The sequence below is a fragment of the Leucoraja erinacea genome, chromosome 5 (genome assembly GCF_028641065.1).
Source record: "Leucoraja erinacea ecotype New England chromosome 5, Leri_hhj_1, whole genome shotgun sequence".
In the NCBI taxonomy this organism is placed as follows: Eukaryota; Metazoa; Chordata; class Chondrichthyes; order Rajiformes; family Rajidae; genus Leucoraja; species Leucoraja erinaceus.
Genome location: NC_073381.1, coordinates 58,293,034 through 58,306,864, shown reverse-complemented (window position 1 = coordinate 58,306,864; position 13,831 = coordinate 58,293,034). Strand labels below are relative to the sequence as shown.

The following is a 13,831-nucleotide window of genomic DNA, read 5'->3' as shown; positions in this document are numbered from 1 at the left end:
CGAGTCCTAACATAATGGTTCTGGCATGCATAACATCAACAACCCGTTTAATATCCATCACCTTTACATTTCTGTTAGCATGTTATTAATCAAATTATTACATCATAAGGGGTTTAGTTTATATATTGAACTGCAACCTTAATTTTTCAATATTAAAGTATAATTTGTTTGTCATAATACAGAATTAACTATCCAATTTGCATTGCCAAATCTTTCTACGGGGTGTCATTTGTGAATAAACTTGTTTACACTACAAAGAATAAAACTGTAAAGGGCATGATGGCGTTTTACACGAAGAATCGAACAAGTGAGTGAAAAAAAACAATTGTATTGATAAAACGTTAACACATATCCGCGGATCCTGGGAATCTGAAATAAATCAAAACATGCTCGATGATTCGTCTAACTCAGCAGAGTGTTCTTAAAGTAGGCATTTGGCAGAATTTTCAACCTCGAAAATAGCCACACGTAATCAAAGTGGTCTTTTGCGATGACGGACGTCGATTTTCTCGGGATGAATCCTAAATTACAAAAGAAGCCGTTTCAAATATTGACTTTTTGTTTTAATTCCTTCTCTCCAAAGATGTTGCCTGTCCCGCTGAGTTAGTCCAGCATTTTGTGTCTATCTTTTTGTTTTAAGGAAGCGACTTCTAACAGTGGAATGTGCACCGTGGAATTTACTGGCACCGCCGGCCATATAGAAAGACTGGGGATGTAGTTGACACAGACAGAGGTTACCAGGGCCAATCCCGGGATTTGAGCAAGTGACAAGCAGCCGCTGGATCTTGGAAGTTTCAGGGAGCTCGTGACGTCAGTGTCAGATGACTCAAAACTTTTTTTTGAGCTAAAAGGGCTTTAAATCGACCGGCACTCACTGCTCGGGCTGGAGTAAAGATCCTCCTTCACCTAGAAGTGGATCAAAGCTCAAGGATTCCAATATTTTGTTCCAATATTTTGTTGTTCGGTCAGTCTGATCTAATCAACTTCAACCATCGTTGAGAGCTTCTTACGGAACTTTGGTGGTAAGTGAAAGTTTTTTTTTTAACATTTAAAGGATCGAGCTGCTGTAGTTGAACTTCACCGCTGCAGTTTGAATCGCGAAATATACGAACTTGTTGAAAGCAACCCCTTCCTCGCGTAGCGTCCGATTTAGAGCGATACCGTACTTTGCAAAATGTTGAAAACTGGCTGTTAAAAGGATGTTGGAGAGAAAAATATAACGGTTTGTACAAGTGGGATCTGGTGAGAAACGCGTCTCAATTCAGGGAGCTAGCTGGTCGTCCCACTAACTTTACATAACTTACGCTAAACTCTGGAGTAACTCACAAAGTGCTTTACAAACTTTAATCAGGAATTAGGCATCTCACGGACGCTAGTACTTGAAACTAGATAAATTAGCTAAATATGATGAATGACATTGTTCAGTAAACAACTTTTTAGTTTATTTAAGCATCTTCAAGCAGTTCGGTTAAATCTAGTTAGGGTACCGGGATTCAATTTACCTCGTGAAGTCAATATGTAAACTTTGACTGGCATCTTAATCTATCCCTCCATATACAGGTGGCATTTTAGATTGAAAATACAGCCAGCAAATTTATCTTAACAAGTAGTCCCATTCCCTTCTCCGGACTGAAAGCTGAAGTTAAGAGAGAAGTGCCCGATTTTTTCAGTTGTACCCATAGGAGGTGAAAGTTCTCCGGTCCCCATAGAACTGGCGACGAACTATATGTTTCAATGAAGTAACAAATTCAAAACTACAAATCATATTTTCATAAAATTGACTGGTGCCTGCTAAGGAGGAATAGAATATGTGCATTATGATCTATTTTATTGTGTTCAAATTATTCTATGTTTTTTTCTTATTTGCATATGGAATGCATAAGTGTAACAGGTATGCTGAGCATGTAATCAACAGTAATGTCAGGCAGGCTATTGGCAGGGGTAACGTTAACAAACATATTAAGATTTACCTCCAATACATAGGTCGTTGGTGGCTAGAAGGACTTGACCCAGAATCAGGTATAATTTGTAAAGCACAATATTTTGCATTTGGAAAAATATGAATTCATTGAGTCTTGCTATGAATTCGCAGTTTAAGTGACATAAAATAACAATGCTGAACACATTTGAAGCAATTTATGTCTAAAATATCACTGTCACTAAATATTGCTTCAGGAGCAGGAACTGAATTACAATTTTAAACTAATATCTCAAGTGTGTAAACATAATCATAATTAACGTAAACAAATTACTTTAATTAGTAGAGTTTGAGTCTTATTTATAATGTTATAACAGAGAGCTTGTCAGTCTTTCTCACAACTGTTTTGTATATGGAGATCATTATGGCTGTATTAAGGAGTAGTAATACATTCTGGATCCAGATATTCCAATATATTGACAGCCGTTCCTCATTAAAGTTGTGTGTTTTTTTGTTAAACTTTAAGGCACCAACAAATGTAGGAAGAGATTCCCGGATTCCAAAATGAAAGAGGGGAGATAAAATGTGGAAGCCTCTTTCTTTAAGGTTACTCTAACAGGATACTTAAATGTTTTCAGGCTTCCTAAAAATAATTAAAGTACCAATTCATAGTGGAGTTTTCCGCAAAGATCCATATGCTTACAGCCAAAAGTCTTAGTTAGTCTGATACCTCATAGTTACTGTGCATGAATCACAAATAACTTCGGAGTCTGCCAGTAAAGAACATCCAGAAACCACCCTTTTTGACTATGACTATACCCTTGCATCAAAAGATGTGGTTATTAATATTTATTCAGCTTGTATTTGTCTGTTGAACATATATTTAAGATCCATTGTGATTATTACAGTTCCTCAAACTTAAATAGATCTGTTAATTTCAAATACATATTTTAATTTATCTTAATTTTGTTTGAGATGATGACATGGTGACAACATCACATCACCAGCCCCCCCCCCCCCCCCCCCCCCCCCCCAAACCGATTGCTGGTGTTCACACTTTCAAACACGACTTGAAAGAGCCTAATGTTGATTTTACGCTGCTGAAATGCCACGTAGATTTGTTTCTAAACAGAAGCTCACTGCCATTCTTCTCAGGTTTGTCCTGTCGCAAAAATAATAATAAATCCAATCACTGTAATTATCTTTCCTTCAGTGTACGCCCAGTAAAAAATATAATATTTCAATGGAGATTTGACTGTTATTAAACACTCACCTATTCGCCATGACCTTACACGTTCATTCTTTTTTAGGTTTCCACCAGAATTATTTGACTCAAGCCCTCATTCTGGCCTTAATCCAAACATGTACAAAGCAACGGCATTCCAATGGTGGGTGGAAATTAACCACCTGAAAGATTATAACAGATTTTGACCAATTGTAGCACTAGAATTTATTGTAAATGTTGTGGTTAATGGGAATCGGGGAGAAAATATTTTTTTTGACTGCAATTAGATCTAGAGCAAAGGAAGATGGTTATACGATGAAGATAGAACCATAGAAACAAAGAAAACAGGTGTAGGAGTAGGCCATTCGGCCATTCGAGCCTGCACCATGATCATGGCTGATCATCCAACTCAGTATCCTGTACCTGCCTTCTCTCCATACCCCCTGATCCCTTTAGCCACAAGGGCCAAATCCAACTCCCTCTTAAATATAGCCAATGAACTGGCCTCAACTACATTCTGTGGCAGAGAATTCCACAAATTCACCACTCTCTGCGTGAAAAATTATAGACCTCAGCTCCTCAACAGTGCAGTCAAGGAGCCATAGAACTATGCAAGACTGGAACAAGTCCTTCAGTCTGTATTGTCTATGTCAACCAAGTTATCATACTGGGCTAATATTTTCTGCATTTAGCTCATGATCCTTTAAATCCTTCCTATCCGTTCTGTTCAAATGTCTTTTAGAAGTCATAATTGTATTCATTTCAATAGTTTCCTCAGCCAGCTCATCCCACATCTTCTGAGTGAAAAGGTTGCTCCTAAGATCCCTCTTAAATCAATCAATTTTCAGCTTAAGCCCATCTCCTCTAGTTTTCAAATCCTCTACCCTGACAAAAAAGACTGAACTCTCACTTTATCCATGTTCCTCATGATTTTGTACAACTCAATAAAATCACCCCTCAGCCTATGCTCCAAATAAATAAGTTCTAGCCTATCTAAACTCTCCCTGTATCTCAAGCTCGCAAGGCTGGATAGCATCCATGGTGAACCTCTTCTGCCCCCTTTCCAACTTAATGACATTGTTAAACTGCAGGAGTTCCTCGGGAAAGTGTCTGAGTTTATTGGAATATTCTCCACATGCTAGGACGAATAGCTCCAGCAAGACTCATCATTTTCCGTCAAAGACAAATAATCCCAATTATTGGCACCCTAAACCCTTACTGGCATCGCTACCAATAGAATGCAGAAAACAAACAAAACTGCAGGTGTTGGAAACTGAAATAAAAATAAAAATATTGGAAAAACTCAACCAATCAGAGAGAGATATCTGAGGAAGGGCGACTGTAGGGTTAGAGGTGACATACTGACAGAGTAACTGGCAGAAGCAGATATGATAGTAACATTTAAGAAATATTTAGACAGACACATGGACATAGAAAATAGGTGCAAGAGAAGGCCATTCAGCCCGTCGAGTCAGCACCGCCATACAATATGATCATGGCTGATCATCCAAAATCAGTACTTCGTTCCTGCTTTCTCCCCATAACCCTTGATTCCATTAGCCCTTAGAGCTAAATCTAACTCTCTTGAAAACATCCATCGAATTGGCCTCTATTGTGGCATTCCACAGATTCACAATTCTCTGGGTGAAAACGTTTTTCCTCATGGCAGGGATATAGAGGGATATGCCTTGTAGATAGGATTAGTTTAAAATTGGCATCATAATTGGTGGGCTGAAGGATGTATTCCTGTGCCTGCACTGTTTTATTCATCAAAACCCCTGTCAACTCAAATATAGTTCACCCATCACCCAGCTGCTTGCTCCTGGTTAAAGAGCTGCCTTTTAACATTTAGTTTATCCATGGCATTACTTTTCTCTTTGTAATTTCACTGAAGTCATAGAGTCATTCTACTTTTAAAGAGGCCCTTCGGCCCAACTTGTCCACTTCAGTTCTGGCCTGTTGCTCATCCCTGGATTTTGGTGTTCCACCTTAATTGGCCTTGTCTTCAACAGCCAAAGCCCAAAACCCAGGATTTTGTTTTCAAAGCTCTCCTACAACCCACTATTTTTTTCCTTTATGATGTTTTAAAAAGAACCCTATATCTATACCACTTGATTATCAGAACGTTATATGGATGTGTCATTTGCTTTGAATGACCACATGAATTATCATAGGATGTGTTGCTATGTAAAAGTTGTTGTAAATATTTATTATATTTATGAGTGCTTACTAATATATAATTACATATTATTTCAGAGCAAATTGAGTAGATACATTGAAAGAACAAATTATCTTCAGATTTTTTAATTGTTTGAATGGATAAAATTGATTTTAAAAGGCCTGGCACTTTAAATTATTGGTTTGTTTGCTTTCAAATAATTACTCATAACTTTTTTACGTTACCGTGTATGGTACATACATGAAATGTTATTGATGCTAAATGGTTTTGACTAATGTTGAGCTGAAAATATACATCCTAGTCAGATCATGATTAAAGAAAGTATGTAAATTTAAATTAAGCTATATTTTAAAATGAACCAACATATCTGGCAACTTCACAATCTATTGACACAGTCGTTCTCTTATTTTTATAGCCAAAGCTAAAGCAAGATGGGTGACTGGAGTGCCCTTGGGAAGCTATTGGAAAAAGTACAGTCACATTTGACTCCGGGAGGTAAATTGTGGCTCACTGTGCTCTTCATTTTCCGTCTCTTGGTGCTGGGCACTGCGGTGGAATCAGCCTGGAACGATGAACAATCTGCGTTCACATGCAACACATTGCAACCAGGTTGTGGTAATGTCTGCTATGACAAGTCCTTTCCTATATCCCACCTTCGATTCTGGGTCCTTCAGTTTATTTTCGTCTCCACACCGACTTTGGTCTACCTTGCCCACGTCTTTCGTATCTCTCACAAAGAGAAGAAAATATCTAAGAAGGAATCATATTTGAGGACACTCCAAGAACGTGGCGAAGATGTGGGTCTGCACTTGAAACAATTAGAACTAAAGAAAATTAAGTATGGTCTGGAGGAGGAGGGCAGAATTAAAATTAAAGGATCCCTCTTGCGCACTTATTCTGTCAGTATAATCTTTAAAATAATTTTCGAAGTGGCTTTTATATTAACTCAATGGTGCATTTATGATTTCAAATTCATACTGAATGCTATTTACACCTGCGAGAGGTATCCATGCCCACACAAAGTAGACTGCTTCCTGTCACGACCCACAGAGAAGACCATCTTTGTTATATTCATGCTGGTGGTATCCGTTGCATCAGCTATGCTAAATGTGGCAGAGCTGTTCTACATCGGCTTCAAAACTACAGCGGACCATGTCAAACAGAATAGGAATTTATTTCAAGACTCTCAAAAAACAGGCTTGAATACTCTCAAAGACTCCTCTGCATTGAAGTATGCCTATTTCAATGGGTGTTCCGCGCCAACTGCACCCATGTCCCCTCCTGGATACAAGCTTGCTACCGGGGAAAGGAATATGTCCTCTTGCCGAAGCTACAATAAGCAGGCTAATGAACAAAACTGGGCAAATTACAGCACAGAACAAAACCGGATCGGTCAGGCCGGTAGCACCATTTCCAACTGCCATGCACAGGCGTTTGATTTCCGTGGTGAACAGCCAACCATGCAAAAGCTATCATCTGTTACAGAACTGGAACCAATTGGTCTCACGGAACAGAGGCCTCCCAGTAGAGCCAGCAGTAGAGGAAGCAGCAGGCCTCGACCAGATGACCTTGAGGTCTAACCCAGTCGGTTCATTTAAGACACTGCCTCATTTCTACAATCTCGAGTAGATACATTATTTGTCTGGAAATGCTTCCCAGATGTTGGTACTTAGTAGTTTTGAGTTACACTCATTACCAACTAACAATTCGGTGGTATTACCTTTTTAAATAGGACCACGCTAAGACACAACAAAAATTATACTTCTGATGATATTCACTCCAGTAAACTCATTTAACAAAAGGCCAGCTGAAAAAAATATAAGAAATTATTACAATGATGAAAATTAACTGATGTTATGCAATTTTTTGTCATATTCCTGCACATTGCCAAAGTATTCCATCTTATTCCTTCAAAGAATTTGACTTTGTACCAATTGATTTAAGCCAAGTAATAATATTCCAAGACATGATCCTGCACTATGAAGTTTTTCATCATTCTGATTGAAATAACTCTTTAGCAGCAACAGTAAAACACAAAATATTTCCATCCTGGGCATCACAATAATTTGAAAAGAATACATTGCAGAGTTTATGAATATAGATGGACACAAAGTGCTGGAGTAACTCAGCAGTTCAGGCAGCAGCTCTGGCGAACATGGATAGGTGACGTTTCAGGTTGGGAACCTTCTTCAGATCTGCCTGCTGATGTATCTGCTGTCAGAAGAACTGTCACCTGTCCATATTCTCCATTGCTGAGTTACACCAGCGCCTTGTATCATTTTATGTATTAACCAGAATCTGCAGTTCTTTGTTTCTACATTATAAACATTGTTGATTTGTTCATGTCAGATGTCTCCCTGTGCACTTGAAATTATTTAACCAGAAAATCAGTTTAGATGTTCTCGAACATATTTCTTGACTAATGAATGTTTGGTATTTGACCATTTTTGTTAAATTGTTCCACCAATACCATACCCATTACTTCTTATCATACTTATAAACAAAACACTGCTTCGCTGAATAATGAATAATTTCAAGTGCAATGAACACAATGAAACCAATTGGGATAATTTTGAAAGACAAAATGTTTGGACAATTAATATTCTACTTATTATTATCATTGCAGTTTTATAATCTGATCATCAAACCATTATTTATTTGGTTCATACATTCTTAATTTAAAGCAGGATGGCAAAAGTTAAATACTCTGTGGGTGGGAGGTCAGGGGAAAGGAGGGGAGCAGAGTGGGGAATTGCTGTGGAGAGGGCCTATACTGATCAATTCCCAAGGAGCCTATTTGACAATCTGGTGTATTTTTCTTAGAATATTTGTTCAAATATGGCATGGCTAATTTTATTGTCTTAACTGTGTAACATGAGGGTATTTGTATCCAGCGAGGATACTGTGGTTTATATGAGAAAGGTAAGAATGATTGCTATTTTGTGCTAAGCAATAGTAACTTGATTGTGTGAAAGAAAATTAAGAACTATTTAATCATTGCAGTGATAGTGGTAACAGTACTTTTGAGATGAAGTTATCAGTAGTATGAGAAACTTGTAGTCAATGTGCTTAGTGCTGGACTAATATTTAGTCATCAAGTAATAAAGGTATTCGCCAATATAGCATCACAAATATCCACATTCACCAATACATTTTATTTGATTCTTTTTTTTAAATATCACATAATATAATCTCACTTAAGCAATTCTAAAACTACAGTTTCCAAGAATTGACTTGGTCTTCATGTATCCAAGTTTTGTTTATTACTTTAGCTATAATGGCGTTTGCACTGAAGTTTGATACTTGCTCAGAATGCACATGGCACAGAAAGTTGTTACAATTTGTCAAGTAGTGTGCATGTAACTAATTTATTTTTTACAAGGGTTCCATATTTCCTTTAATAATGTATTTGGGATTACTTTAGAGAAAAGCCTATCCACAGATGGATCCATCTTCAGTTCCATTTATGTTCTATGGTAATTGTTAAATTCCCAAATTTTGTGATAATTCCATAAATAACTGAGGGATATAATCTGTGATCATTGTCACAGGTGGAGTTGCTGTCTGATATCTATTTCCATTGTCTGTTGCATCTCCATGGGGAAATTGTGGTGTGACTAGTCAACACTTTTTTGGGGGGTGGGGCAAAATGCTAATATTCATCCACAAAGAAAATTACTTGAAACAGTGATGTTCACTCTAGTCATAATTATTATAAAGTGCTTATGTTTTAAAAAAATGTATCATTTAACATTCCAAGCTAAATCATTGACAAACAGCCCCACTTATACTGAGATCCATAGAATTATTATCACGTGAACAGTCTCCTGTTTAATACAGTCTGATAACTTAAACTTTAAAATGGCATTTTCCTTAATGGTACCTTGTCAATTTTGTTTCATGATTTCAATGTTAAGGATATTAAAACTCTTCAGAATCTTAATTTGTGTGTATGACTCTCATTGGGTTTTTTTCCCCCCCAGCATTTCTTACTGATGGATTTAAAAGATTTAAAGGAGTCGATTTTTATAACATCTCTTTGTAATCTGGTTCATTGACTTTTTAAATAAACCTTTTAGCTTCATCAAATGATAAATTATGGTTTAAAGGCGATAACATTTCTGGAGTTCATATTTATCATGGTCTTCAGGCAATCATATTTTAGGTGCAAAATGTGTCTGTGACTCCACCTTGGTTTAGGTTTACCATTGTCATGTGAACTGTGAAACAGTGACAAAAAACTTTGTTTTGCTTGCTGTCCAAACAGATTAGATAATACTATACTTTATATGAATAAATCAAGGCAAACTCAAGTGCAATAGATAGCGCAAAGGGAAAGATATAGCCTAGGATATAGTTCTCAGCATTGTAGTGCATCAGTTATAAGAAGGGAATAACCAAAAAAATAATTGGCAATATAAAAAATGTGCAGTTATTCAAAACTAATATAATGTTTTGATTAAGTGGTGCTAAATGTAATTGATAATAAGCAAATTAATAATTATGCTTCCAACTTTTATTTTTATTATCTACACCACATTAACTTAACTGAGTAAATTCCAACCAATTTCTTCAAATTACACCAACAGCACACAAGTGTTACTAAGCCATCAAGCAAAGCAAGGGCCCTAGTTCACATGCAGTCGACTACATTTGGCAGGACCTGCTGTTCGCATGCCTAACACCATACTCCTGAAGTAAACACCCTGATCTGAGTTCTGCCATCTGAAGCGATTAGCAGGCGAATAGAAGAAAAGATTTAAGGGTGTGCTCATAACCTCCTCAGAAACAAAATTACATCCTCACTGACTCCTTGGAAATCTCCAACCCATGACCATTCAAGGACCATTAAGGATCATTTTATCATAAGGTCATACTACACAGAAACATTTCAGCTCACTACGTTTATTCTGACCATCATATGCATATTTATACAATTGTTAGTTACTAGCATTTTGTCAGTTGCCCTCTATTGCCTGATCATCCAAGTACTTGCTAGGTACTTCATAAGTTTTGTGACAATTTCTCCCTCTGACCCTTTTAAGCAGCACAATCCATATTTGAATGTGTAAAATAAATCCATGTGTAAAAGAAAATCCGGGTCAGACTCACAAAATACCCTTTCACTTTAGCAAACACATGCCCTTTATTTTACCCTGCTCCGCAATGCAGATAAGTTTCCTACTGTGTAACCTGCCTATTCCCCTAATCGTTATGTATATCTCTATCATGTCACCCATCAGCCTTCTCTGCTCCAAGAAAAACAAATCTATCCTATCCAATCATTCCACAGAACTGAAATGCTCAGTCCAAGGGAATATCCTGATGAATTTCTTCTGCACCCTCTCCCATGCAATAATATCCTTTTATAGGGTGAACATAGTACTTCAGCTATGGTCTTATCTGTGATAGTGAGAACCTCTAGGCCAAGAAATGGGGCACATGGAAGTCCTGCATAAACAGCTGAAAGTGCAGACAACCTCATAAATTGCCTACACCTGCAGGCCATTATCTGCCCCCTCTGTGAGGGAGAATATGGTTCCCACCAGGGGCGGAAAAACCCGGGGGGGGCCAGAAGGGACACGTCCCCCCCATGTTTTGAGAGGTGGGCGACATCCCCGCCAGGTGAACCTGCCTGGGCTTGCGGGAAATATGGCCAGCACGGAGAAGCAGCGCTGGTATCCCGTCTGTTCAGACAGGGCTGTTGGTTAACCCGGCGAGACAGGCAGTTGAGCTATATTTAGCGCTGGATTGAGCCTCCGAAGCCTCGCGCGCGTGTGTGAGTGTGCGCATGCGTGCGCGGCCACCAAAAAATTGTGTCCCCCGTCCCCTCCATGTTTTGATAGTGAGTTTCGCTCTTGGTTTACACATTTGCCTCATCAATCATCTCTGGGGCAGCACAGTGGCGCAGTGCTGGACTTGCTGCCTTACAGTGCCAGAGACCCAGGTTCAATCCTGACTACGGGTGCTGTCTGTAGGGAGTTTGTACGTTTTCCACGTGACTGTGTGGGTTTTCCCTGGGTACCCTGGTTTCGTCCCACACTCCAAAGATCGGTGGAGCAAAGGGTCTGTTTCTGTGCTGTATCTCTAAACGAAATTAATCAGAGCTGAAATAGTCATCGAGAGTCATAGAGCTGTACATCCAGTAAACAGGCCCTTCGGCCCATCTTGTCTGTGTCCTTTAGGTATCATCACTAGGTGTCATCATCATCATCATTGTTGAAAACATCAACGGGCACGGTGCCTTACAATGCTATGTACAATAGTGATCGCAACCTCTACTGAAGTGTGGAGGGCCGTTGGCTCGCTAGCCCTTTGGCTCGTTGGCTCGGTAGCCCTTTGGCTCGTTGGCTCGCTAGCCCTTTGACAGGTCTTGTTTCTGGTCCTGCTGGGTGTCCACAGCCCCCTCCTCACCTGGCAAACCAGGTGGGGGAGACAGTTTAGTCGTCGCCTATCCGACCATGGAGCAGGTAGCACGGGATTACATGGTACCCGTGGAGGTGGGAATTCCCTCCGACCTGACCTAAAGGTAAGTCATCCTCAATCCAGAGAGATTGCCTGAAAAGAAAAATTAATCCTTCATAGGTTTCCGATAAATAACATCATTCACAAATTACAATGCAGAGGTGTAACATTTACATCCAGATTCACCATTAATTGGCTTGTTAATTTGTTGACAATAAATATTCTTGGTTCCAAATGCATAGATATTAAAAAGGATCATGGGCCAATTGCATTAAAGGGTAGAGTATCTCACAACCAAAGTATATCCACATTGTGTAGGAAGGAACTGCAGATGCTGGTTTACATTGAAGATAGACACAAAATGCTGGAGTAACCCAGCGGGACAGTCAGCATCTCTGGATAGAAGGAATGGGAGACGTTTCGGGTTGAGAGCCTTCTTTAGTCATGGGAGAGGGAGGCCCAGAGATAAAGAATATAAGGTGTGAAAACAAGACATCAAAGAGGAGGAAGCTCAAGGAAAACGTTGAATAGATCATTGTAACCTGGGGAAGTTGACATACAAAGATACAAATTTAATCAAGAACACAGTCAGATTTGACTGTCATAGCAAAAGCCGCGAGGGGTGGTACGGAGGGGGAGAGAGCAAAAGCGGAGGGGGTGTGGAGGGGGGTGGAGCGGAGGGGGGGTGGTGCGAGGGGGGTGGAGCGGAGGGGGGGTGGAGGGGGGGTGGTGCGAGGGGGTGGTGCGAGGGGGGGGGGGGGGGGGGGTGGTGCGAGGGGGGTGGAGCGGAGGGGGGGTGGAGGGGGGGGAGCGGAGGGGGGGGGGGGGGGGGGGGAGGGGGAGGGGGGTGGAGCGGAGGGGGGGGGGGGGAGCGGGGGGGGGTGGAGGGGGAGGGGGGGGGGGTGGAGGGGGGAGGGGGGTGTGTGTGTGTGTGTGTGTGTGTCTCAGTGTCACACAAGCTCTGCGCAAACTGCTCGGCCACCCTGCAGCCCAACTCACCCTCCCTCTGCACACTCCCCTTCCTGTCGAACCGCCCACTACTGCCGCTCGACCCGTGACTGCCCACCCGCCTACCTGCCTACCTGCCATCGCCGGGCCGCTGGGGGGGGGCGATGGAGTCAGTGTTCATCACGGTGGGTACCACGAGTTTCGATGAGCAGGTGGAGAAAATCTCCTCCGAGTAGGCCGTGAGGGTGAGTTACCGCAACGGCGGCAGAGGAGATGGACTCGGGCAGCAGGTAGACGGGACCGCCATTGCCACAGGGAACGGGCAGGGGAGAGGGGTGAGTGATGAGGGAGAGAGTGACAGGACCAGGGCCTCCACTGAACTGCGGCCGCCACCGGCGGTGGGCGAGACGATAGACAAGTTACTGTGAGGAGGGGAGAGAAGAGTTTGTGAGTGAGGCGGGACAGACTGCCGCCGGAAGGGGCGTCGCCATCCCAGCCATGGCATTGATTGACAGGAGAAGAGACCAGTCTGCGTGGCGCTGACTGAAGTAATCTGCCCATGTGTGGTTTTTAAGATTTTTAAATCTTGATAACTTTTACACTATAGCACCGATCAGAAGGAAACTTGTTGCACTCGCAGCACAGGAGAAAGGTGAGTAACCTGGCAAAAAATCGTAGTGTTATCACGTACTGTTTTTGCGCAAATATAAAAACCTTACAAACCGGAAGAGCACAAGATCAGAGTTTTAGTTATGTTTAGATTAGATGTATAGATGGATAGATGGATAGATGGATAGATATAGATAGATGGATAGATGGATAGAGATAGATGGATAGATGGATAGATATAGATAGATGGATAGAGATAGATGGATAGATGGATAGATATAGATGGATGGTGTATATATATATATAGATGGATATATATATATAGATAGATGTATAGATGTAATTATGCTCCTAGAGCTAACCCCCCTTAGTCTAGTTCTAGTTCAAGCACTGGACCACTAAACTTTATTTTATGAAACAATAATACATTCCCTACACAATACCTAACCACCAAGGGATCAATGCTTATCTCTGCTTGTCTAAGCCC

General features: G+C 40.6%; 1 protein-coding gene across 1 annotated transcript; it reads left to right on the top strand.

Moving 5' to 3' along the window:
* The first annotated feature begins 547 nt into the window (after positions 1 to 547).
* gja1b (gap junction protein alpha 1b) lies at positions 548 to 9,260 on the top strand. Its single transcript, XM_055635729.1, has 2 exons — positions 548 to 1,022; positions 5,738 to 9,260. Exon 2 carries the CDS (start codon positions 5,754 to 5,756, stop codon positions 6,900 to 6,902), a length of 1,149 nt encoding a protein of 382 aa, XP_055491704.1. The 5' UTR covers positions 548 to 1,022; positions 5,738 to 5,753; the 3' UTR covers positions 6,903 to 9,260.
* Positions 9,261 to 13,831: the final 4,571 nt, after the last annotated feature.

Coding starts and splice junctions, on each gene's coding strand:
- gja1b (XM_055635729.1), top strand. CDS start 5,754: ATGGGTGACTGGAGTGCCCTTGGGAAGCTATTGGAAAAAGTACAGTCA.